The 27,184-nt window shown below is 35.1% G+C and overlaps 2 protein-coding genes across 2 annotated transcripts in view; both read left to right on the forward strand.

Annotated features, from left to right (window-relative positions):
• Positions 1-1,276, forward strand: part of LOC140159567 (uncharacterized) — a 158,127-nt gene extending 156,851 nt beyond the window's left edge. The window contains exon 21 of the mRNA XM_072183059.1: positions 1,256-1,276. Within this exon, the coding sequence (XP_072039160.1) occupies positions 1,256-1,276 (21 nt within the window). The remainder of the gene's footprint in view (positions 1-1,255) is intronic.
• Positions 1,277-18,581: 17,305 nt separating this feature from the next.
• LOC140159071 (uncharacterized) overlaps positions 18,582-27,184 on the forward strand; it is a 36,813-nt gene continuing 28,210 nt past the window's right edge. Inside the window, exons 1-3 of the mRNA XM_072182402.1 lie at positions 18,582-19,407; positions 21,527-21,643; positions 25,312-25,400. Coding sequence (XP_072038503.1) covers positions 19,260-19,407; positions 21,527-21,643; positions 25,312-25,400 — 354 coding nt within the window. The 5' untranslated portion in view covers positions 18,582-19,259. The remainder of the gene's footprint in view (positions 19,408-21,526; positions 21,644-25,311; positions 25,401-27,184) is intronic.

Consider the following 27,184-nt stretch of genomic DNA (forward strand, 5'->3'; position numbering starts at 1 on the left):
TAAGATTTTTTATCCGTCATAAAAAAAAACCGCACACGTTTACGCCCAAACGACCTAAGCTAATCGTAGATCCATCCTTTGCGCTAATTTCAGTGATAAAATTTTACCCCAGCACCTAAGGTAGGGGTAGGATCGGCCGTCAAGGATGACCATAGAGGAGGGGGGGGTGAGGCTCACCATTGGTTTCTACTATAAAATCAACCGGGATGATTTTAATTTCGCTCTTGTACAATATTCCAAGAGCTACTGACTTTTTACTTGTAAGTTGTTAGTTGAAACAGGTTGAAATAGTAATTTCCTTTTATACTACTGAGGAGAGGTGAAAATCGCATTTTTGTAGAATTTTTAGCCGAACATCAATTTTGCCTATACTTTGGTACATAGCCAGAATTTCCCAAATTTGCATGGGCGCCCTCATATTATGACGTCATAGCGACATTAAATGTTTGTACTTATTTTGGTATCACAGGATAGAAGAGACCCATATTAAATATAATGGTATTTATATTGAAAATTACGGGGTGCAATCCCCTAGTCCGTGTTACAAAATTTGGCTCAGTAGTTCTATTGGGTTAAGGGGTAGAACTTGCTGAGACAATAATTGAATATATGAATACAAAAGTCCATACTTCGGCCAAATTGAGTTAAGCATGGGAAATTGTTGCTATACATAGGCCTGTCATATATATGAAAGAACAACTCAAATTCATTCTCTGTGTCTATTAAGCATGTGAAAAATAGCATGTATGAAAGAATCACCCAATTCCATGATTTGAGTCTTGGAACACATTGATTGAAATCCAGTATGTATAAAAGTCCACTTGTAACATATTCATTGCTAGAGAGTGACTTTTGAACAAAAAATGGGTTTAATAAAGGAAAGTGTGTGGTTTATATTACATGGCAGAATGCTTATCAACATTATACATACCTGTGTGCTTTATTTTGTATTATCTTACTAGTGGTAATCTCATTCTAACATTGTTGTCTTTGTATATGATTCAAAAAACCACCTAAGTCCAAAATTTAAAATGAACCCCACGAAGTCCCTGAAATGCTAATCGTCATACCTAATACAGGTTAATCCACTCATTTGCACGTAAAACTTACCATATTGACCAGGTAAATCTAACTGAAGGAATTAAAATGATACACAGGTTTTTCTCTCAAAATCACTTCCTATGGACTTAGGTGGCTTTTGTATTCATGTATTCAATTATTGTTAATGCTACTTTTGAATATGTTTCTTTTCCAGATCGACGAGTGTACATGCTAGATGTTCCGGCTTAGACTATCTGATCTTACGCAGTTCCTGTATTCACTCATGTGCCCACCAATGAATGTTTGTTTTTCATGTTAGCAGTGGACTTCGGTTGTATATATAAATGCGCATATATAAATGCGCACGTGACATCTACAAGTCGCCATACCGTATTAAACGATATAAGGTACCCGGATGTACATAAACTCCCCGTGCAAAAGTATAGGGAAAATGACAGGTCGCAAGGAAAATTGCTTTTGCAAAATAGTGGCATTGATTGCAAAGGGTAAAATAACTTGACCCGAAAGATAAACTCTTTATTAACGTTTTCCATCACGGAAAAAAAAATTAACTACGGAAAAGCTAGATATAGCTGATTTACAAACTTATATTTCATAATTTCCGTGCTAAATGGGCGTGCCAATTGGCCATATCTATGACGTAGTGCTGGTTTCATACTATCATGCTGCTTGCCGCCGAGCGGGGTGACACACGCGCATTGTAGACAAACAGACACAATCAAGACTTGTGAATGGCTGATAAGTCATGCCTCTTGTCGCAACGGCATGAAAGTATGAAAGGGGACATGATTGGCTTTAAGGTCAGAACTGTGCAGGCGGCGGATGACATGATCGAGCCGGCAACTTATGAAACCGCCCGGCCGTATGGCATTTTCCAATATAGTCGGTTAATTTTGTGGGGTTCATTATCGAACCCCAACGGTTTTAGCTTGTATTTATATTATTTATCAACATATAGGCCTATTTGTTTGTGATATTTCAAGCGTTTTAAAATTTCAAAATAATCCCATTCAATTACACGGTTGACGATGAAAATTTACTGAATTTAGAGAATGCAATGCGGCCACCACCTGGAACTGTGGTCGCAATTTCAGTGATTGACAGTGAGGTAACACGAACATGGAACTGGCCATCTGGTCACGTGCGCATTTATATATGCGCATTTATATATACAACCGAAGTCCACTGGTTAGGGTCAAGTGCTTCGCAAACACAAATTCTGTACTCTTCTGAAAGGCATCACTTGAAAGAGAAACCACATATGGAAGTGAGAGTCTTACTGATCAGTTGTAGTCCTACTCTACGGACTACAAATACAACCCTAATTGTAAGACCATCCATGTGCTCAAAGTGAAATTTACACCTACTCACATTATCATCTTTATCACCATTTTCCTGGGAAGCAGGGAATTCCAATGTGTGGCTTTAAGGATAGTCCCCGTCATGGTTCAAGGCGATGAAGCGTGATAGCGCCATGTCATAACGGCTTGAGAAGTATCGGATTCACTCGTGTGGATACTCGGATTCCTCCTTATGCAGGAACCATGAAAGGGAACTAAGCAACAGGCGCAGTGCCCTAATCAGGATCTATAATCATCGCATTCGCAGCCAGGATCAGCTGCCCGAGTTTTGTACGGGAATTAAGTAGCTGATAATTACGGGAATTAATCCAGTGGATGCAAACAATTTCATTATGCATTGGGATTTGTATCATTCCCATTGGCCAGTTTATTAGCTCCAGTGTGTCTTTTAACCTGTTTCAACTCACGCTGCATAACTTTAGGTATGCCTATTCCTTCAAGCTATTTATTATTAAGTGGAGATCTTTGCTATTGGAACTGAAATCATTAGGTTCATTAATACCTCTGACATCTGAGATCCAGCAGTCCAAGGCGGAAGATATAATTATTGTATCGCTATACATTCCAAGTTTTACTATGTTTACCAATTGAAAAAGGGGAGAGTTCTGAATGTAATGAGGCGATTCTATCCGGGGATTTTATGTCACTTCTCAATACTCGCAGTTTGTGTTTTATCTTAGCTGTTTTAACTTGTGATATGAAATACGTGGATGCGTGGTGCATATTGTGTGAGCGCCACTTGTGGCATTATGGGTGCGCAGGTACAGGACCGGTACTTGGCAATGTAGCATCTAGTCTCAGATCCAGAGTTATTAGCAACGACGATTGTTAGGAACGACAAAAACCAGGTTGTGACGGAGACTATGTAGCTTCTTACCATCGTCATTATTAATAATACGATTTCCCCATTTTGAATTTAATAACTAAATACGTCGTGCCTTGATCTACAAAATCCGACTCACCAACCATAAATTTTCAATTTTCTTCGCATTATACATTTAAACCATGATTGTAATCAGTGTTTTCTCATAATGACGAACCATAGATAGCTATAAACCGCCCCCTTATGTGCTACTTCCTGTAGAGGGCGAATTTATTATCGTGTTTCTCGCAGTGTAATTTTTGCCATTGTTAGTCACATCATGACATAATTGGTTTATACTTTTGTTATTTATTGTTATATTTTATAAGCTTTTCTTGCCATAACCATTCCGTGATCTACATTTGTGTGTTATTGTATAGGCTATCTCACCAATGGTGTAGCTAGGGGTTGTCGCATCCGGGAACAAGGATACGACATATGCCCCCCCCCCCTTCCTTCCTCAATTCTTGAAACAATTGCGAGCGGGCGCGCGACAATAGTGTACAAATAGCACAAATTTGGTTATGATTAAGTTGAATTTCGATCTTAAAACGGTCTTTCACTGAAAAAACCATTTGTGTTGAAATGAATGAGAAAATATTCTCTTTCATCGCGTGAAGGACGCAGGATCGACCTAGGGGACACCGAATTGGTCGATTCAGCCCCCCCCCTCCCCTCAGACGACGAACACGGCAAGTGACCTCCCATGCCCCCTAGCTACGCCATTGTATCTCATACTCCGGAAGGGGGTCAATTGATATTGAAATAAATAACACGAAATGTGCCCTATTAATTATAAATAAGTTAACAATATTAATTTCTTCATTTTAAAACCGTCATGGAGTCGAGGGCACCGTCGTCTGGCTATCGCTCCTGAAATTACAGCGCCATCTGTTGTTAATGCAATCACAAATCCTGGGATGTAATGAGGGCGGTATACTTTTCACTTCAAATTTAATTTGCAGAGAGATAAAGAAATGAAAGTATACCAAGTCAATACAGTGTACCCCTGTGCCTTTTTATAACAATATAAATTGCCGATTTGTATATTTGTACACACAAAGGACATTAAATTAATGTTGAATATTTGGCCTCTTGTAAATTACACGTTACATTAAAATTGTATATCTTATTTACTATAGTAAGGTACATTAGGTTAAAGGAGTATTTCGTGGTCATATCATCCTCATTTTATGACATTTTTGAGCAGATATCCACAAAAAATACTTATTCCCAAAGATTTCAGTTGATTTCGATTTTGCTTTTGCGAGTTAATATGCATGATTATGTGTATTACATTGCTCCATATGCCTTGTGCATAAACATAGAGGTTTCCAGTGGTGGTATTAAAGTCTCAACTTTGTGAAAAGTGGGAGGATGAGGCTGTAGATCTCGAAATGCCCCTTTAATTCAATTCGATGTAAAACTATGATTTGGTTTAATTTTGTAACCAGAAGTAATACTAGTACCTATCAGAACCCAATCACTTGGTATATTATACATGCAAATAGATTATAGGACCCTGCCATCGATACCATACAGTGTGCGTAAACCTGGTAAATATCACACACACCTTATTAGCAGGGGCGTAGCAAGAGGCTCGGGGGCCCATGGACAAGGAGCAGTGCGGGGCTCTTTTAACGTCTCATTCATAAAGTCTTAATTTCATTTTCGCTTTTGCTCGAGACCCATGAACCCTCGAGACCCCTGGACTTGCCCACCCGCTTGCCACGCCCCTGCTTATTATATTTCCATTGGTCTTGCAGTTCTTAAGGGCCGGGGTTAAGGCCAATGATATTAATGAAAGTTAATGTTTTCCCCTCCCGCAAAAAAAAAATCATGTACATGGGGCCGAACTGACACCAGTTACCATGCTTATAGCCTACATTAGTACCCCTCTATACACGACGTCCTCTGAGCATGCATTACCGATTTTATGAGGACTTGGCAGAACAAAATTGTGAGAAGTCTTTTCCCCTTTTTCCCCCCACCCCATATGCATGCTGGCCACCCTGATATTTAAGATTTTAAGGTTTTTTATGTACTTTTTACGTTTTGACAATTTCGTCAAAATTTCCCCACTCAAAGTTGCCTTGTCACCCCCCCCACACACACACACACACACACACACACACACCCCCCCTGTTTGTAAATACGTTCAAACGAGGACCTCGACTTTAGAAGGATCTAACCAAGGACTTACACACCCGTTTTTAATCGACACACCGTGGACCTCACGCAAACACACCAGGCAACTTACTATCCAACTGAGACCCGTCCTATACCCGCTATGGGGGACCTATCTTATATGCTATCTTATATGCATATTTGCATCATTTACGTCATCCTGGGCATAGTTTCAAAACGAGGACGTCCTCGTTTGGAGGTGTGTCCTCGTTTTACGGTGTGTATCCATATGTAGGTCCTCGTTAGACGGCATTTACAAACGCACCCCCACACACTATATTCGCAATTGTTCAGGTCCTCGGAAATGTGCGTATTAATACAAAAGAGGGTGCATATATGCACTGCACTCGCACACCCACATCGACAAAATGAACTGAGAACCCAACAAACACAAAACGATGATAGAAAACGTTTTATGGTTTTTTTACGTTCCGGTTATAAGGGTTCCAAAAACAGCAATAAGATTAATTTAGTAGGATTGTTGAGATCAACCAGTTGAGAACTGGTTAATTTTGTTAGCCAAATCCATAATGTATTACTCACGGAACTGAGCTTTCGCCATCTTGTTTGGTGGCTTGATCACAGATGAACTGGTCCACACAGGCTGGTCCATGCTTTTCCTGCGAAACTTGGTTGCTAACGACGCATCCTCGTTAATACCCGGAAGTGATGCTGATTTTAACAGTGTGTACACAGAATTATGTGAGTGTGTCATACATGATCTGTGATCAAGCCATCAGTCAAGATGGCGAAAGCTCAGTTCCGTGAGTAATACATTTTGGATTCGACTAACAAAATTAACCACATAGTTTAGGTTCCAAAAACATTTTTGAAAACTTAATGTTAAACATTCTAACATAATGGTATTTAAGAGTTGACAAAGTATTTTGCAAAAAATGTTTGCTAAAAATATTTTACAAAAACATTTACAATTTTTTTAATATGAGAAAGGTTTTTAACACAAGTCAACACATACATAAATGACAGCCAGTGAAAAATTTCACTGACCATCCAGGATTTGAACCTGGGACCTTCGGATCACCGGACCGATGCTCTACCAGCTGAGCTAATGAGTCAGATGGAGAAGAGCACTGATGTTATTATCTATAGGCCTTCAGCTCCATCTGACTCATTAGCTCAGTTGGTAGAGCATCGGTCCGGTGATCCGAAGGTCCCAGGTTCAAATCCTGGATGGTCAGTGAAATTTTTTCACTGGCTGTCATTTATGTATGTGTTGACTTGTGTTAAAAACCTTTCTCATATTTAATTTACCACATAGTTTGACTTTATTTCTCCAATTTTTTTAATGTTGTTATAGTGTTTTTTCATAGAACATTTTAACACCGTTTTCATGACCTTCATATAACCCCACAAAACGTATCTATAACATGTTTATAACGTTTTCAAAACATTAATGTGTGTTTGCTGGGAAAGCCATCTGGTAAAGTGATCTTAAAATATCAAAATGAGAAAACATTGGCCCGGGACATCGCCTTATGTTGATAGATTGAATACGCAAAGAACTACCTGACAGAGACAAATATCTGTAATATTGGAAATAAGAGATAAGTGTGCACCGCGATATTGAAATGTGTTTTAGAATTTAAAAAAAAAAAACGGACCGGGAACTTCATTACAAAATCATGAATTTTTACACGAAAGACGATGAGATAAGCTTAAAGAGGAAGACCCACCGGAGTAGTTCTTCTGAGGTGAACCAAACCTGCCTGGTTATCAAATTAATCAGTGACAAGGTTATCTCTGAATTTTACAGGTGCTAATTGATGCAATAACATTAAAATATCAATTAGCACCTGCCAAATTCAGAGATAACCTTGTCACTGATTAATCTGATAACCAGGCAGGTTTGGTTCACCCCAGAAGAACTGCTCTGGTGGGGCTTCCTCTTTAACTATTTCGTGGACCAACATTGTGTGACCTGACAGCAAGAATCCCTATGCAATAATATGTATGCAATTTGCAGACAACTTATATTTGATGGACTTGACTTGACTTCTTTTGTTTCGTTCAGTCTTATATCAGTAAGGAGCATTATGGAAATATATTTATGAAAGACCTAAATCTAATGACTTTAAAAAATTGACCGTACCATTAGGCTACCTCATGAGACCACAGGCCTATAATAAGGGGTCTATGCTTACCTTACGTTTTAACAAAAGAGTGAACTGTCGCGTAAAATACAATTTGCTTTGGGAAAAATCTTCTTTTAAGAATTTTATTTGTTTTGTAAAGATGCGTCATTTCAAATAATGAAATACCGGAAATTGTAATTTTTCACATAAAGACAAAATATGAGGAAATGCTCTCATTACCTGTTTTATTGTGCAATTTGTTGAAGGCATATAATTTTATAAAGGCGATTGCTCCAAACAATTTGTAGACAAATTCTCACATGGTACTATTTTTTGTTTTTGGAGATATGCTCTAATAAACATGTCAAAATCAACGAAGACAATACGTTTTGATAAGATTGAAGACTTTAGTCTTAATTTCGGCGCTTTTATAACGGTTTGCGTTTGTTCTGTTTCGTGAGAAAAGGTCAAACGAACAATGCCGTGGTCCTTGTGTTTTCAACTAAACGCGTGAAAATTATCTATGATGACCTACTTTTTAAGCGAAAATTGTTTCAAAAAAATATTCATTTTGAAATAGTATGCCTTCAATTTTGAAAGAAAACAATAAAATATTTTTGTATTCACTGCCAATTTCATGACAAATATGCTTTTGTTTGGTAGCCTAAATGAAGAAATATGAATGTTTTTTTTACAATTCTAGGCTCGATTATGTTAAAAATCCGTCCAAACAACACAACTAAAAACAGTTACTGTCAAAATCCGTATTAGCGTGCAATCAAGGTACCCAGCAAATAAAAAATATTTCCGTACCGTTTTAGAAAGGGTACATACGGAACATGATAAACGTTGCCAGAAAACGTTTAAATGCGTATGTTTTTAAAATAACAAATAATGTTTTGCTACAAAATATTTTATTGAAACGTTGACAAAACATTAATTTTCCTTCAAATAATTTGCAAAATAACATTTCATCAATATTATAAAACGTTTTGTAGTATTTTGTGCAGAATGTTTTAAAGCGCTTCTATGGCCTTTCTCTAATCCGACATTGATACAAAATTCAGAAATTGTTGAAAAATGTTTTAAAACGTTTAAAATTGCATTTATCTTTAATGGGTATCTATCTATGGTTCGATTCCCATGCCGGCATATTCCCTTGCTTTTTTTTTCCTAAGTTGGGTTGTATGCGCGCCGGTAGGGATTTGTATTTATTTGTTGTCATGTTTAATTGTAACACTTTGGGTTGGTAAACTGTTCACTCTTTCTTACCTATCTAAATCAAACGGTCCCGAATGATATGAAAACATTAAGTAAATTTGAACTCAAGAAGCTTTTAATGATAAATTAAAACATGAAATAAATCTACACAAAATAAGCTTTTGATGATAATTAAAACATGAAATAAATTTAAACTCAATAAGCTTTTGATGATGATAATCTGATCAAGTAACGATATAATCAAGAGATCACTTCGAATTAATAATTACATAAATCAGCGGTCAACTGACAAACACAGGAAACAAGCACATCAGGCAATATGCATTTTCATTGTTTAATTTGATCTATCTTTTTCAAGTAATAACAATCAGAAGTTTTTTATTATTGTGTCCCAAAACTAAATACAATCATTCAGATTGATATAACCAATAATTTTAACCAGTGCCACTGTTATTATTATTTTATTATTATTATTATTATTATTATTATTATTATTATTATTATTATTATTATTATTATTATTATTATTGTTTTTTATTTAATATTATTTTATTATTTGCTTGTTTTATTGGTAATGAAATATCACTTTAAATCAAAGAATACTGCTGGTCCTAGCTTCCAATGCACGATATCTGACTTGTAAAATATATACAACACACCACACAGACATTTTTACATTATGTAAGTATATAGAACGTCATAATAATTGAGTAAAATTTACCTCAGACTATGTAATATTTACTTAATTAGTTTTGAGGTAAATTTTACATAACATCATCAAAACAAAGGTATTTTGGGGGAAAATGTATATCTTCAATACGAAAAGGTCAAAAATTTTCTCCCAGCTACATACACACTTTAAATACATATCATTAGATCTATTAAGTTTTTTTAGTATTTTGAGGACTGTTAAATATCAAAAATATAAATTTTTAATAATTTGCTGTAAAATTCGCGAATTTCAAAAAATCAAAAAATTAAAACTATTTGATATCAGAAAGACATTTCTCGTATTTGGAATTCAATTTGGTGTGTCTGATGTGCTCCCACAAAAATACTGTGCAAACGTTGCTACCTGATTTCTTAAATTAAACATCAAAATTAACGTAACAGATTTGCAACATATTCCAAGATTTCTTCTCAATTGAGCCCAGTTTCCCATTTAAAGGGAATTTTTATTTTACTGGGAGCAGCTAGCAGACTGATAAAAAATGTTTTTCGAAATGAAAATAATATATCAGTATCTTGCTACTAGTAATAATGATAATATTGTTAACTTTCATTTTGACGTTATCATGGTTATGAATAGAGTAATTCCAAAAAACACCTGTTTCCCAAGTAATATGGCAGTATCTATTTCGTAATGTGTTTTTAGATACTGCTTTCTTACTAGGAAAGGCAGTAAGTATACCAGCAGAAGTTCTTACTCCCCTTCGAAAATCCGTTCATGACGATAGCAGATCGTCCTCTGTCAGATCCCCCATACAAATCCTGCACTTTGGAAACAGATGCTTGCCTTCCTCTTACACTTCCGTACTGCCACAACCCATCCGTGTAATTATGCTTAATCATACCGAATTATAGTCATTTGTATAATCTTATGTTTTGTTGGATTATTATAAATTTTATTACAAATAATGCACGTTCTTTCATCGAAAATATTAAGCAACTACAACTTCCGTTTTCATAAATGCTCATACATCGGTATTTAGTTTCCATTAATTTCTTATATTTTAATTTATTTTCCAATAACTTTTTGACACAATTTATAATATGTTTTGAAATAATGGTCATGATAAAATATGACGAAGATAATTTATGATGAAAGTTATAAGATGCAATGTTTTTAAACTCATTAATTTCCGTTTAAAAGCTCCCATAGTGTTTGGAGGGGGACCTGAGAGCACATCAGACACACCAACGTGTATTCAGAATACAAGGAATGTCATTCTGATGTCAAATACGTCTGATTTTTTTTAATTCATGATTTAATACAAGGTATATGGAAAACTATTGAAAATTGACATTTTTGACATTTAACAGCCATCGAAGTCCGAAAATTAAACAAACAAGTAACACACACCATTAGGAAGGATTCACGCGAGCTGAGTGAGAGTAAAATGATTAATTTTTCCTGTATTAAAGCTTTTTCGGTGTTTTTGGAAACAAGTTTTAAATAATGCTGCTCGTGCGCACACATATTAAAGGTCGTACCCCTCAACACCCACCCCACCCCCACCCCCCCACACACACCCCACCCACACAAAACAAACAAAGTACGCATGTGCGGGCACATATACCAACACCCCCCCCTCTACATATTCGTACACATGCACCATACTCGGAAACTAATACTATACAAACATGTTGACAACGTGCGTTTACCACATCCAGCTTCTTCTCTCAAAAATAAACTTACTATGTCCACTTAAACAAAATACTCACATTCTGCGCCACACATTCGCAAACCACACCCCACACCCCAACCTCCCCCCCCCTCCCTCCCTCCCTCCCCCCCCTCTTCCACTTTATAGATTTTATTCACATTTATATACTTACTTGCATCAAGTTACGTATATTTCTGAGGGCCTGGAAAATAACGAAATCCAAAATTTAACTGTTTGTCAATCATGCAGTACCAATGCCTCTTCAAATCGGCAAGCCCGAAAAAGTCCTAACAAGTCCAATTGCTATACTGATGTTTTCAGAGGAGTTATGTTTCGAAATGTTCCAAATATAACAAACTATTCTTTTTTTCAACTGAGTCAAAGTCCGAGCATCTTTGCCAATTTCAACCTGTAGACATGATAGAGTAGAAATGCCTTAGACTTTTTTTGCTTATAACTCCAGAATGGTACGTCACAGGTTGACCAAACTGTCGTAATTTGAAATTTGATCCCTGAGGGGCCAGGGCCGTAACGTCTAATCAAAAATGACATTTTTGCCAACAAATTATATGTTTCCGATTCTTCGAAGTTAGTTTGTGTTAACGGTATTAAAACCAATTCTGGACCTTCATCACAAAAATTGTTTTCTCGGCAGTGGCGGAACCAGGAATGTTTTTTCCGGAGTGTGGGGAAGTGAATTTCAGGGGAGGAAGCGAAAAACTTCCTAATTTTAGGTTTTTACTGGGGGAAAGAGTTCTGATTGGGGGCGTATGCCCCCTTGGCGCTGCCACTGTTTCTCGATGCTTGACTGTATCGTGTTGTAAGAATTTTGTACTTATAGGCCTATCTACAGCATTATTGTAAAAACGAATTAAATGTAGCATTGTTTGTATATATCGGGGAAAATATTGACATATTTTAATCTGACTGGTTCAGAATAATGTACAGTGTTTTGTTTTTGTACATTTTTATTTATTTATTATATATGAGTAAATATGTACAATAGTATTTGTACATGATTATGTTGTTTTGTACTTGTGATAAAAAATCTTGTATTGTTTTGTACGGTATGATAACTTTGATTAGGTTTAATATATTGTTATAAAGTATTCTTTAATTGTGATTAAGTTGGTACTACACCCCTGGACAATTTTGTGCCTATTTTTGCATTTTTATCAAAAATATATTATAGGGGCTAGGACTACAACTACTGCACTGAAAATTCAGCAACTCAAGGCAAGTAGTTATGATTTATTGATCAAATATTGGTTTTCCCTCATTTTTGACTGTAACTCCACAACTGCTGTTTGTACTGAAATAAAATTACCAGTGCAGTAGTTGTAGTCCTTGCCCATATAATATGCATATCTTACTTGTCACCAATGCACTATAATTTTTGAGACAAATTCAAAAATAGGCACAAAATTGGCCAGGGGGTGTAGTACTACCTTAAGGTGAACATTTACATTCCATCGTAGGTCCAAACCTACATTGCAAATAATTATTCCTCAACTGTTGAGTAAAAAGGGAACAGAGCAACAAAATAAGGTAAATTGACTCAATGTTGATTAAATTGTACTCATATTGAGTAAAATTTTAATCGATATTGAGTTCCATTTGATTCATTCTGTTACTCTGTTCCCTTTTTACTCAACATCCAGTTATTTTTACTATATTTTATTTAGAGTGTATAGAACTAGCCCCGGTCGCAAACCGCCCTCGAATAGCGAGCGAAACGAGCTGTTTTAACCGAACTACACACAGAGAAATGTTTACATAACTATAGAATCTCATAATAATTAAGTAAAATTTGCCTCAAACAATGTAATATTTATCCAATTACTAGTATGTAAAAATGTAATTCATTTGATTAAAATTTTACATAATTGGGTAAATATTACATAGTTCTGAGGTACATTTTCCGGGTAAATAATTTACATAACGTTATGTAAACATTTCTCTGTGCGTAGTTGGACATTTCAGAGGGTGTCAGCAGTGGCGTAGCCAGCACTTTTTCAACCATCCATATAGGGCTTACAGTGTAATGACACTGTACTGTATTCATCATGGACGTGTATTGTCAGTCTTTCCTATTATAGATTATGCGATATTTTGATAAATAAATGGTAAACTTGACAGAAATGCTTCCAAGTTTTGTTTGTATTGTTAATGAGTGCTGTTTTGTTGACAACATGTTTGCTTTTACCCACTCGATAACACTATCAACATTGTATCACTCAAATATATACCATTTGCCAGGTTATGAGTTAGATTGAAACGCTTTGCCAAAAATGGACATAGACCATTTGCTGTCCATTCCTGCCGTCTTGGGTGAACATCGATATCATCATAGATATCATAAACAACGAATGCGAGGTCAAGATGGGTATTACGTGATAATAAAATAACGTAATAATCACGTCATACCCATCTTGACCTCGCTTTCGTTGTTAAACGAGCCTGCTGAGCCACCGGTGACTGCCGATACATGTCGATATGTCGGAAGTATTTTCTTCCGACATGGCGATACACTTAAAAATGTGTCGACAACAGCACTACTTTTAATAACACAACGAATTTACCTGATTAAAGATTCCATTTACGGGTAAGTAGGAACACTACAAATTATAAACAAAAATTCAGGTTTGGAAACAAATTAAGCAATTTCATTAGACCCCATTATTGTAAAAGTTTGACTCAATTCAGCTCCTGCGCGCATTAAAAAGTTGTTTTTAACTATTTACCATTGAAAACATGAAAGAAGGTCGTGGTTTGCAGTCAACGGTCACCAGGGCTCACAAGATTGTACATTAGGGTTTTAATTAATAACGTGTAACGTATACGCCTGTATTTCGCCGTCCCAAGTAATAACATAACAGATTATGCTCTTTCATGTGTTTCACTTGGGGCATATGTTTTTCAATCAATCTTCTAGCGGCTACCAATATTAAAATGCATGATTTCTCTTTTCTCCTTTTTTTTTGGCATATATGTTGTAGGGGAGGTCTTATATTACAATAAAACACATCTTCAAATTGTGTCTAGGTATATCAATTGGTTTCCTATAACATCATATTTAAAAAATCTTATCCGTTCTCCTGTGGCACATCTGGTAAAGGCGGAGCAGATGACCCATGATAAAAGGTCTCATTACAATCGGTTCCGATCAGAGCAATTAGAGCTACACTTGCCTGCCCTGTGAAAATGCCCCGATCAGCTACCCCCTTCACCAGGTCAGTTGTGTCTGGTCGAAATTTCATCAGCGTTATCTTATAATGCTTGACATAACAAAATAATAATAGTAAAAACAACAAAAAGAACAAAAAACAACAACAAAAGAACAAAAAACAAACAAACAAACAAACAAAACAGAAACATTTATCTAATAGCGCAAATGACTTTATAGACCATTCCTATAATTGGCACCTCCCTGCCGTTGATGGGGTGAACATAGTCACATCGTTATCACGTACTATTATTAATTTAATAATAGTACGTGATAACGATGTGATACATATGTTTTCAATGGTAAATAGTTAAAAACAACTGTTTAATGCGCGCAGGAGCTGAATTGAGTCAAACTTTTACAATAATGGGGTCTAATAAAATTGCTTAATTTGTTTCCAAACCTGAATTTTTGTTTATAATTTGTAGTGCTCCTACTTACCCGTAAATTCGTTGTGTTATTAAAAGTTGGGCATTTTTACACGGTACTGGTTCATGTGTTGGTTTATTTTTTTCAAAACTATTAAGCAAAATATTTGCCCAACATCGTTAGGTAAATATTTTTCACTAATTGCTGGGCAATATTTGATAAAACAGTTGGGTAAAATAACCAACCAATAAAGTTGATTGTACCAATTGTTGGACACAATTTTACACATAATTGGTTCATGTTGGTTTATGTTTTGCTTAAGTATTAAGCAAAATATTTGACAAACATAGTTGGGCAAATAATTTCAATAATTGTGTGGTGAGTTTTCTCTAAATTAATCATAAATACATACATTGTTACACGGTGTTACTTGCCTCATTTCATTCTGACCACTGCGTATGAAAAAATACTGAGATATTTAGTGAGTCGGATGTCACTAATATTGTTTTTGAGATATTGGCAAAAACAGTGTTCAAATTCTTTTGTTTTATATTGTTTTCAGCCATTGATAAATTGCTCATAACTCAGTAACAAGATGTACTCAGTAACAATGAAGTAAACTGCAAGAAAATGATGTAAAACAAAATTATCAGAATTGCATAAACTTTATATTGATAACATGCATTGAATAAATAAATAAATATATAAATAAATAAATAAATAACAACATTTTACTCAAGTTAGACTATCTTTTGAATAAATAGATAAATAAATAAATAAATAAATAAATGAATAAATAAATAAATAAATAAATAAATAAATAAATAAATAAATAAATAAATAAATAAATAAATAAATAAATAAATAAATAAATAAATAAATAAATAGAAACTCTTTTGCTTCTTCAAGTTTTGTAAGTGCGGCAAATTGCAATTATATAATTATATAAAGCAAAGACTTACGAAAGTCAACACGTGTGATAGTCCAGGTAATGACAAGACTACGTTAGTGTTGTAATTTTTGTGGGCTTGCACCGCGCACTCTGCCTTTTACACGAATATTTACGATTGGGATTTCTTTTGTAAAGGTCCAATGAAGTTGTAGCTAGCCAACAAGCCACGCAAGTCAAGAAACACATTATTATAGAACTAAAAGTCAATTACAATTTCTTTGTTATAAAATATTTTAGTTTACTTTAATTAGTCCAAAATTATTGATATTGTCAGGGTACTTACCGTATATTACTACTATTTCATTAAAGGACTTTTTTTTTCGTTTAATAAGAAAAGTCTTACAACAACTTCTTCTTTCTTCTTCTTCTTCTTCTCCTTTTTCTTCTTTTTCTTCTTCTTTCTTCCTCTTCTTCTTCTTCTTCTCTTTCTCCTTCTTCTTCTTCTTCTTCTTTTTCTTCTTCTTCTTCATCTTCTCCTTCTTCTTCTTCTTCTTCGTCTTTCTTCCTCTTTCGTCTTCTCCTTCTTCTTCTTCTTCTTCGTCTTTCCTCTTCTTTTTCTTCTTCTTTTTTCTCCTCTTCTTCTTCTCCTTCTTCTTCTTCTTCTTCATCTTCTTCTCCTTTTTCCTCTTCTTCTTCTTCTTCACTTTCTTCTTCTTCTTTTTCTTCTTCTTCTTCTTCTTCTTCTTCTTCTTTCTTCCTCTTTCTTCTTCTCTTTCTTCTTCTTTCTTCTTCTCCTTCCTCTTTCTTCTCCCGCTTCTTCTTCTTTCTTCTTTTTCTTCTACCTCTTACGATTCTGAATATTTGACACAATTTACCTTGGTTAATTACCCATTTCTTATCCGCATTAAATTTGCCACGGATATCCGATATTTAATATTAAAATAACAATTTCTTTTAATTATGACTCTTAGTGACATCCATCCATTGTTTTGAAATGTCATTTTAATCCTTAACTAGCCATGCCTATATCCCCACGCGTCCGCACGCGAATGTACCACAAAACCATGACAAATTACCGGGATTTACTTTATTTGACAAAATATTAAATAATTAAACTGTCAACGTGATTCGAATGTTCAAATTCTTTTAATTTAGTGTATGCAACTAGTATCTAATTCGATCCATTCAGATGAAATTATCAATGGTCCGATGACCTTTTATTGTCTTTTTATGTTTGTTTGTAAGTACATCAAGAATTGTTTTGTTTTTTAATAACTGGTTTAATAAAAGGAGCCATATAAGGCAGCTGGGGGGGACCTTATTGTCCAAAACTTGTTGAGACTGACCCATATCTAATGCCCTATTATTATTTGTGTGTGCAATTGGACACTGTTTTGATTCATTCCATCTGAGTAAGTTTTAAATTGACAAGATTGTTGTGACATTTATCAAGAAAAAACAAAACTGGGGTTACTACGTACCGGAAATCTGTGTTCATTTATTAACCAATCAGACTGCTTAGACCAAACGTCTGGAGTTAAAACAATGCATACTAATTAGCTTTTGTTCTTAGGTAATGGTGTGGCGGAAGTTGGTTTTTGACTCTTCTTGATTGAGCGTTTTAGGAAATACGTTGATTTTGACTTTCTATATAGGCCTAGTAAGCAAAATATATGAATCAGTAATAATTAAATTCTATATTAATTATTATAAAATGTGAACAATCTTACTCCATATATCACAGAGAAGTATTTGAAGGAAGTAATTTACTGGATGAAGAGAAGATTTAACACAGCTTATCAAAGAATGGATTTAAAATAAAGTCTAACTTGGTCTCAAAAAGAGGACATTCTTAACGTCAGAGAGAAAGAGCAAAATCTGTGATTTTGTGTGTTCAGATATTTACCATATAAGATAAGGCAAACGACATTAAAATGGGGGAGAGAACGGACTATGATTATGATTCGTCTCTTTGCTAAATTCACTAATCGCAGTTTGGTGCGATTCGTCCAAATCCAAATGTCGATATTTACGTCGTCGGGGAATAATATTTTTCAATAATTTTTGTGGAAACTAAAGATCACCTGAAACATTATCAGAAGCATGCATTAACTCAATTTGCTCAAAATTCTCGATTCGTCACTCTGCAGAATTCATAACGATACAAAAGACTACCTCGATAAAAATAAAACACAAAATAAGAAAGAAGAGGGGCTATTATAAGAAATATGCTTATGCTTATTACTAGGAAAATCAGTTTAACAATTCAATTTTAAAGGTATATTTATACCTACTGATTAGTAAAACAAATAGATACAAATTAAGAATAAAAATCCACTCTTTATTCAAATCGTAAACGTAGTATCATAATAACTCGTGTGTTTGTCAACTAATAACTATAATCATAATTTTCGTATTATATTACTTAATGAAAATATTATGAAATAATTATCTTGCAATTTGATCCGCTTAAACCCTGCTCACAGAAACCGCAATCTTTAAGAATCTTTTGAGTTGATTTGAAGGAAACAATCCGCATAAATTAGTTGACCTAAGATGCGATTAACCGCTCATTAATTCCCATAATCAAATGCGTCATGACTTGGGTTAATCGTTTACAATATGCCAATAACCCACCGACCACGCCCCCGTTTTAGAAAAGCGCAGTCATTCAAATCACCGCGCACGTGCTATCACCACTTTCAATCATTTTTGGTCATTTAAGTTAATACAAATTAAAATCTCCCAATTATTTCGTGTTATCATGGGAGAATCCTTCCGACCGCCACTTTGCTCTTTGATTTATGCAAATGAGTGGAAGTAACAATTTTAAGACATAAGCAATCACTGATAATGAGGGAGCACTGATGGTACGATGGCGGAACACTGATTGGTATATAATACGCGGAGAAGTGAAAGTTCTTCATCACACATGTACTTCTCGGATCAGACGAACATTTGGATTTGAGATTGATACTGTATACCATTCGTGTGAAAGTAATCATCTCAAATTAACCCCGTCACCAGCGAAGGCACAAACTCACCAAGGCTCCAAGATTTGATGCTGTTTCATGCTTGTACTGTAACGACAAATAGCGGGCTTTCCACTTTTGAAACTGGTATTTAGTTAGAATCAATACCAGCATGACACGGTTGGTTTTCTATGCATAAAGTAAGCTACAAAACGGCTGTGTTGTACTTTTCAAAGTCTACAAATTTTTTCAGTTTTTGGTATTTTTGGCGGCATAGTTTCGTTGGATTCTTCTCTCCACATCGTCTGCAAAAACTGCCTGTTCAATCTGCCCGGTGCCATCATCAGTCGCACCAAGTTAACCGCGGCCAGCTGCACCACCAATCTCTATCCTCATAAGGACAACCAAACTCAGCCTAAGTCAATCATAAACACTACAGCGTAGAGACAACACCTGCCCGAGTCTGAGTCTAATAACCAGTTCAAATAAACACTGGCATCAGTCTCTAAATCGCTTCATCCAAAAAAATCACTGTTTAGTGTACGCGAAAATAGGGCCAACAAAGGGTGGTGGAAAAAGAACGCTCTGGTATTTTTGGTTTTCACACGTTCAGATCCAGGAAATAAGATGTTTACGAAAAACAGTGCTGCGAATCATTGTATACGTCGTTTGGGATTTCCAGAAAAGGATATGATGATGATGATGATGATTCTGATTGCAGGAGTACTTGTAATACCAACATGTTTGGCAAATAATTTTGGCTGTTTCACATTACGTAAGTACATTCATTTAATTTTGTGCATTTGTCATAATCACAAACATTCACCCATCCACACGCACCCCTACACCAATGACCAAACGTACATACAAGAATCTATTATTCAAAATATACTTAAAAGTATTAGTTAACTTAAACGTGCATAAGAAGACAATATTTTCATTTTCTAAAATCATTGTGTTCTTTTTGAACGATTATGTTTAATAACCGCACACATTTAACCATTATCATGATTATAATGTTCCGCTAATTTAACAACGTCAATGCAATTTTACTTAAGTTTAAATAAACGTGTATGGAGTGGTATAATTTTACGCTTTCTTGAATTTGGTTTTCACCAAAAACCCTGAATGTTAATTAAATTTACCACTTTTGTCTGTTCCCATGGTCGACTATTTACCATGATTACACACTATGGACCACAATGGCCTCATCCCAGTGGCATAGTTCAATAACCTCAATTAAACAATCATAGTGCAAAATGTGACCTCAAGTTTCAGAGTATGAGTTTTTGTACCCAAATTTTCAAAGGTCATTCAATGAATGTGCAAATGTATTGGGGTGAAAGAACTGTGCCTTGATAGATGAGTATGTTGTGGATCCTAGTGACATGTATTATATTTACGCACACTTAGTAACTAACTAGTGACTCTTTATGGTGAAAAATATTCACTGATTTGGTATATTATTTGCTTCATTAACCCCATTTTTGTAAGTTTCCCCTCCAATGCCTCGATCGAGTCCAAAGCGTATGAGATCACAAATACAGCTCTAAAAGTAGCACCAAAACCTGTGAATTGATAACATTTGAACGAACTTTATCTGGCGTCCCATCATCATGTGAACGGATTCGGTAGCTTACAAATTTGCCAGCTTTAACACACTTTATACGTGCCGTAAAAATATGGCATAGAATATGCTTTAAACCTATCACATTTCTAATCAAAAATAAGTTGCTTAAATCTGCGTTTAACAGATGGCGGTAGCTATTGTTATATGAATTTACAGTAGTATTAGAACCTTGTGGAAAAAAAGATAACAACTGAGCTTTTGAATTTATTGACAAATATTTGTAAATATTTTCATATACCACAATAGGGTGGTAGGAAAGAAATTGGGTATATAATTCGCCAGGTGTAACTTCGATGATATAAAATGTCCTAAGGAAAATTCTTTTCCGGTTGTAAGTGAAAGTTCAGCTACAAACACATGGCTGTTGTTTAAAGTGGCTTATGCATGCATGGGAACTTGTTCTGTCACTTCAAATTATGGTTTGAGATACCTTAATATATATATACCTATTGTTTAAAGTTACGCATTTGAACTAAGCATGTTAAGGGGTCGGTCACCCACCTTATATTAAGGTACATAAGAAAAATGGTGTCTAGGCAAGCTGTTGCTAATTATATTTTGCAAATAGACATATCTAAACAGAAACTTGATTTAGAAATATTGTGTCTTGCCTGAAGACACAATCTAAGACACTCGGGACAACTGGGACATGTCCTTTAGTCATGTCTAACCAGAAGGCTTGTCTTCTGGTTACCATTATCAGTCATGACTTTGTGTCTTTACTTTTGAGATGTCTCCAACACTCGGGTCAACTGGGACATGTCCTTTAGCAAGTCATGTATAACCAGAAGATACGAACTCAAGACATGTCTTAGTCGTGACTTGTACGGAGACATGACGTTGTGTCTTTATACTTTTGAGATGTCTCCGTAAAAATATGAGGAACATTAATGCCCTCGTCATAGTGTCTTATTGGGAGTGGTGTCTCAAAACTGGATTTCTCAAGATCTTATAGATTATATTTGTTATGTTTTCTATATTTTGAAGACATGCGGTATACTGTTGAGGGCCGACACAAGGTTTAAACTGTATTTACCCGACATTTTGCAGTATCTTGGAAAAAGAAAACTGGAACTTTTTTGTTGTTTTCTAAACTGATATAATGCTATACCGTATTGCTTTTAGGGCTAACTGCTAATAATGATTATGATTGACTTCCGTCTCAAATTCTAGGTCTCATAAAAATTTTAAAAAATACCTGTTCATATCAAAGAGGACAAAACCACGTGTTATTATTTAATTGATTCCATTATTTTTCTTCCAGCCTACGTTGCACAAGATTCTATAAAACTAGAATTCACAACCACCCCAATGAATACAACATCGGCTAAGCCAGGATTTTTACTAGAAGCAAGGGCGTCGTGGAAGCGTCCTGCAGGCAGTAAGTAGTATATTTATTTTTCTTTCATTCTGCTTCTTTTAATGACACTTGTCAACTTTATTGACATTGGATTTTGAGTAAATAGAATAAAAGTATTGCAAAAACCAATACTGCGTGATTTTTCCCCATTATATGCAATTTTTCCCATGCAGGCCTAGTTTCTGCATGTGTTAAGGTTAATACGAGGGTTGGTACCAGATGTTCAATCGACAAAAATATAATTTTTTGAGAATCCACAAACGTGACTTACGTGATATAAATTTAAACCTCCGATATATTAACTGATCATTTGAACCTACACTGTAAATTGGTGTCTTGGCAAAATTTGTAATCATGTCGTGCAAATAAACGTGTCTTAAACATGTTAAACAATAAAAAAAAACATTGATAAATATTTAGCTAAAGACACATGCCAAGACACATAGGCCAATTGAGACACATCTGAGACACGTCTTCAGCAAAGACGTGTCATGACAGAAGACATAAACTCAAGACATGTCTCAAAAAATGGCTTCAATAGACACGTCTTACATTTTAGATAGGCCTATGTCTTGCTTGTAGACATTTTTGTGAGACATGTCTTGCATGGAGACATTTCTTTGTGAGACGTCTCTTGCACTAGAGAAGTAAATAAGTATCTTATCATGCTTACTGGAGACATGTCTTAAAACTGGCTTCACAGGACATGTCTTAATGTTGAAGACATGTTTATCGATCAGACATGTCTTAAAGAGCACTCCAAAACACTATATTCCCTTCATTCGTTATTTACAATAATGTAAAAGGAGACAAAAGGGGTCGGGTCGGTGGGTGTTTTGCTTTACAATCAGCTATTCCAGAAAATAAGTGTATACCACTAGGAGTAATTTTTCAATAAAAGAAATGTGTGGATTTCCAAGTTTGCTTTCTGAAAATGACTGATACTGTAGTTGTCAATGGGCTATTCCAAAAAATAGGTGCACACCCCCTATAGGTGTGCATCTATTTTCTGGAATAGCCCAATGTTACTGGAAAAAGCTTGGAAACCGAATTTAACTCCTCTATACCGTATAGGGATGTGCATCTGGCCCAATTAATTTAGGCGTTCTACATGTATTACGTGACCATTAGTGTTACACTCACAAAAAAAGGTTCTTAAACCTGTCCTCTATAATAGAATCCACATAGGTTCTGTAAATGCAACGAACCAAAAAGTTCTATAAAGGCCAAAAATGGTTCTACAAAGGGTTAAAGAACAATTTTCAAGACCTTTTTGATAACCTAAAATGGGTCTTCAGTTTAAAGAAATTTTTTTCTTGTGGATTTCATATTTTACAAATGTAAATTCTTTTCTTCATTAACCTATACAGAAAAAATTGCTTTATTTTTTTATCTTCGTCAACAAAAATTAATTATTTGATTTGATACAATTTTCAAAATTACAATGTGGGCGAACGACTTGGAAATATATGTAAGTAGCGCTAAGTTATTTCTTGTGAAAAAAACCCTGTTAATTGACAACAATGCTTTTCTCAGTATACATGCATCATGCATGTATCACCGTGCATAGAATTCTATTATCATGATTATGAACTCATGAACTTTCTGACTTGTTATTCTAAATTGGATGCGTTGATAGGGAAGCTTTATACTGTCTGCACAAGTACTATCATTTGAAATCCACACTCCACCGTGGAAGATTTATCCAGTCCCCTTTTCTACTTTTAATATTCTCCCTTGAAAGTTGCCTTATCCCCTTTGCCCCCCCCAAAAAAAAGTCAAGTTGAAATTATTTGAATCAATGCAGGAAATATCACTAATCGTGCCCAATCTGGCATGTCAAAGAACTTTATGCGCATGGGCATGATACCCGAATTTGTGTTTTCGAAGCTTCTATTTGCACAAGTCTATGGAGAAATAACAATTCCCTATTATTTCTTTGAATTGCACGTACAACTTCGCAGAAAAAGGTTATTTTTACTATACATTTGAGCACTTTTCTCTAGTCCTATACAAAGTTCACTGATCATGTGAAAACAATTTACCCGCGTGTAAAGCTATATGTGTAATGTTACAGTGCTGATTGATTGTCACCAAGTGCTTTAAAGATGCACTTTCTTCTTCTACACTGCAAATAAAAATGTTTAAAGGTTTTTGTAACACTTTTTAAACACATGAACATGTTTATTAACAACTGAAAATTGTTAATATCCACAAGAAATTACTCCAGTATTTCTATTCCCAAAAAATCCAAATTAAAACTTAACGCTTAATTATCATTCCCTTTTCAAATAATCGCACTCTAAAAGTTTATACTTACACACTAAAGTGTACTGACGATATAAACACAATGTTTAAGTTTTAAACACTGTCAATGTATTGTTTAAAGCTAAACTAAAAGTGTTTACCTTAAAACATAAATAGTGTTTAACATTTAAAGCATTTATATCGTTAGTGCGATAATTTGAAGGGAATTAAAGTATTAAGTTTTATTTTGAATTTGCAACATGCAGGAGTAGATGCTTCTAAAAATAACAATATTTTTTAGAAAATGTGCATATTAACTATTTTCAGTTATTAATAAACATGTTCATGTGTTTAAAAGGTGTTACAGAAACCTAAACATTTTATTTGCAGTGTATTACTTCCTCTTTTGCGTCTCCTTCTGTATCTTCTCGCTCTTCTTTATAATAATCATTACTATCATCATTAGAATGATGTGGCAGCATCATAATGTATAATTTTAATCTTTGACTTCAACATTAAATTAAAGTCATAATGTATGATTTCGGTCAAATTTTAATTTTGTTATTCTTTGCCAAAAATTATTACATAATATTAGTAATGTTAAAAAGGTTTTCTGATCATTTTTAAGCCGAAATAATCAGGTTAAATGAAAGAAAAGCACTCGGCGTCTAAAACCGGGTATCTCCAATTTTGAATCAAAAATTCTTAAATTTGACTGTAATAAAGCACTTCGGGCTTAGTCTTTCACAGGGTATTAAAGTATATCGTTAGGTATTACAATCGTGCAAAAAATAGAAATTCGAAAAAAAAAATCAGAACGTCCTTTCCTTGTGCGCAGATCAAACATTGCTTAAAGTCGTACCTATAAAATTGAGTCCCGGGATTGAGGAATCATACCGAAAATTTGGGGCACAACTTTGACTTCCATCATGAGGAGATTATGACGCTAAAGCATAATGTGTGCGAAGGCCACTATGAGCCAAAATCATCTCATCTCTGATGGCGAGGTTCAAGAAACTCCATTTGAGAAGTATAGCTCAAAAGTTGACCTATAAAGTTGTTGAGTATGATTTTTGTACCGGACACACTCAAAGTTCATTCTATGCATTAAAAGGCCTATTGGGGTTCAAACTGTGTATTGCCATGAGCATGTCTTAGATCATATGTTACATCAGAATCATCCAACCACAAATTTAAACCACGATGGAGGCCAATATAAGTTACCAAGAGTCTATGATCATACCGGTATGTTGGGGTCAAATGTCCAAAAGGTTACAGATCCCTGCCCTGGGTTGCCAGTTTCTCCCCCATGAAGGTCAATGATGTGACCGTACGTCTTAAGGTACGCCTTTTAAGACGGTTCGTCTTAAATCTGCGATGATATCATAGTTTGAAATAACAAACTGGTTAATAATATCATTATCTAATAATTTTATTTTCAGCATTTACTGGATACGGCATACGACTGGTTCCGATCCCGAGTGAAACTGACATGATAACATGTGCGGTGAATCCATTATACGACATTACGGTACGTCTTCATTTGGAGCAATTTATTATAAAATTATGTTTGTGTATCTTACATAAATATTGATATTTTAATTTTAGTAACAGGCTTAAGCTTGTATCACTTTTACAAATATTCTTTATCATAATTTAATCATTTCCACACAAAATTGCCGATATAAGCATGATAAGAGCACTTTAATTCACTTATAAATGTCAAGAATTACGTGTGACATTTATATCAGATTATTGTATTTGTTTAATTTTGATTTGTAATGGGAGCATGTAACATTTGTGGTTTATATGTCGCAGATAAATATATATTGCAAACCAATTAAACTCAGAAACTAATTTGGAATAAATTGGATTTATAGCATTAGCATGTATGTATTTGAACTAATGTTGCAATTTTTAGAGTATATATTGAGAATAGTGTGCGTGCACGCGTAGCACAGTAGGGTGCTCCAGTATCAAAACATATCGGCAAATAAAACTTGCAACATTGATTCTTAAAAATATACGTCGATCAGGGACGTAATTCATGATATTAATCGGTTATTAAGTGTATTATGTCAACGTCTATGATCTTTGGCCGACTCTCCCTCAGCGTAAGTTCAATGGCGGCAACCATCTGCGATGCAAGGCATCTGTCTAAACAAAAGCTACCTCAAATTCCCTCAGTTGATATATCCATCGTCGCCCCGCTAATCAAAAAACGCGGGATCAAAACAGTAACCCCCTTTTCTTGCTGCTAGAATATTTTCCCGTATATTAGACCTAAGAAGAGTATTAAGCTATCACTAGTAAGCCGATTGAGTTATAGTAGAAATTGTAATCAAGACTTACATGACGTGGTTAGCTATCGACAGACCATCATATCATATCATTGATTTGTGTAAGAGAATTTGATTAAATTACGTTAAGATTGCATGAGACAAGTTTTTTTTAGATGATATTGTTTATGCTTCGGTGAACTCGGGTTTACCCTTACAAATAATCATACACGAATTTAGATCGAGGTAGATGTGTGTGATGGTTAAAAAGATGCAAATGGTCGATCTATTGAGTACATTGTGTTAGTGATTAGATGCAATACGATGTACTCATTTATTATAATTATGATCTCTTATAGGCAAGATGAATTTCAAGGTCACTTTCATTTAATGGAATACTTATGTAGGTTTTATTTTGGACGATTTTTACTCAAATTAAACTAATAATGATATTAACAGCTGATAAAACAGACTCAATTAAATGAAAAATTGAGATATGCCTACATGAATCAGAGATTGGCAATCAACATTAGTACACACACCCCCACACACCCCTATACATACAACGGGTGATATTGTCCACACATCTATTAACGCACCCCTACCACATACGTACATACCCTCACAAACCACCCCCACCCACACCCCACCCACCACACACGTAAGAAAATTTCTACTCTTTCTACCTGTGACTACAATCAAGACAATGTCAATGCTAGTGTGCTCTTTCCAGGCGCAGCGTCTCCTCTCACAATCTGTTGCGACAACATGTTGTCACATATATCTTGACAACCTTAACCATAACCCATCCCACCTCCACACACACCCCAACAAAACAGCCGATCCCCACACTCCTGCTATCTCTACTACCCCCAATACCACCACCACCATCAATACACACACTCCAAGCACAATCACCAACTAATGCAACTCGCACCCCGGGACTCGCACTCACACAATATAGGATATTTCCAAAGTGGTAGTGCAGGATCTGGTAAATGAACACTTATCCCGTCTTTGCTTTGTAATTACGAAT

This window comes from Amphiura filiformis, chromosome 8 (genome assembly GCF_039555335.1).
Source record: "Amphiura filiformis chromosome 8, Afil_fr2py, whole genome shotgun sequence".
Lineage (NCBI taxonomy): Eukaryota > Metazoa > Echinodermata > Ophiuroidea > Amphilepidida > Amphiuridae > Amphiura > Amphiura filiformis.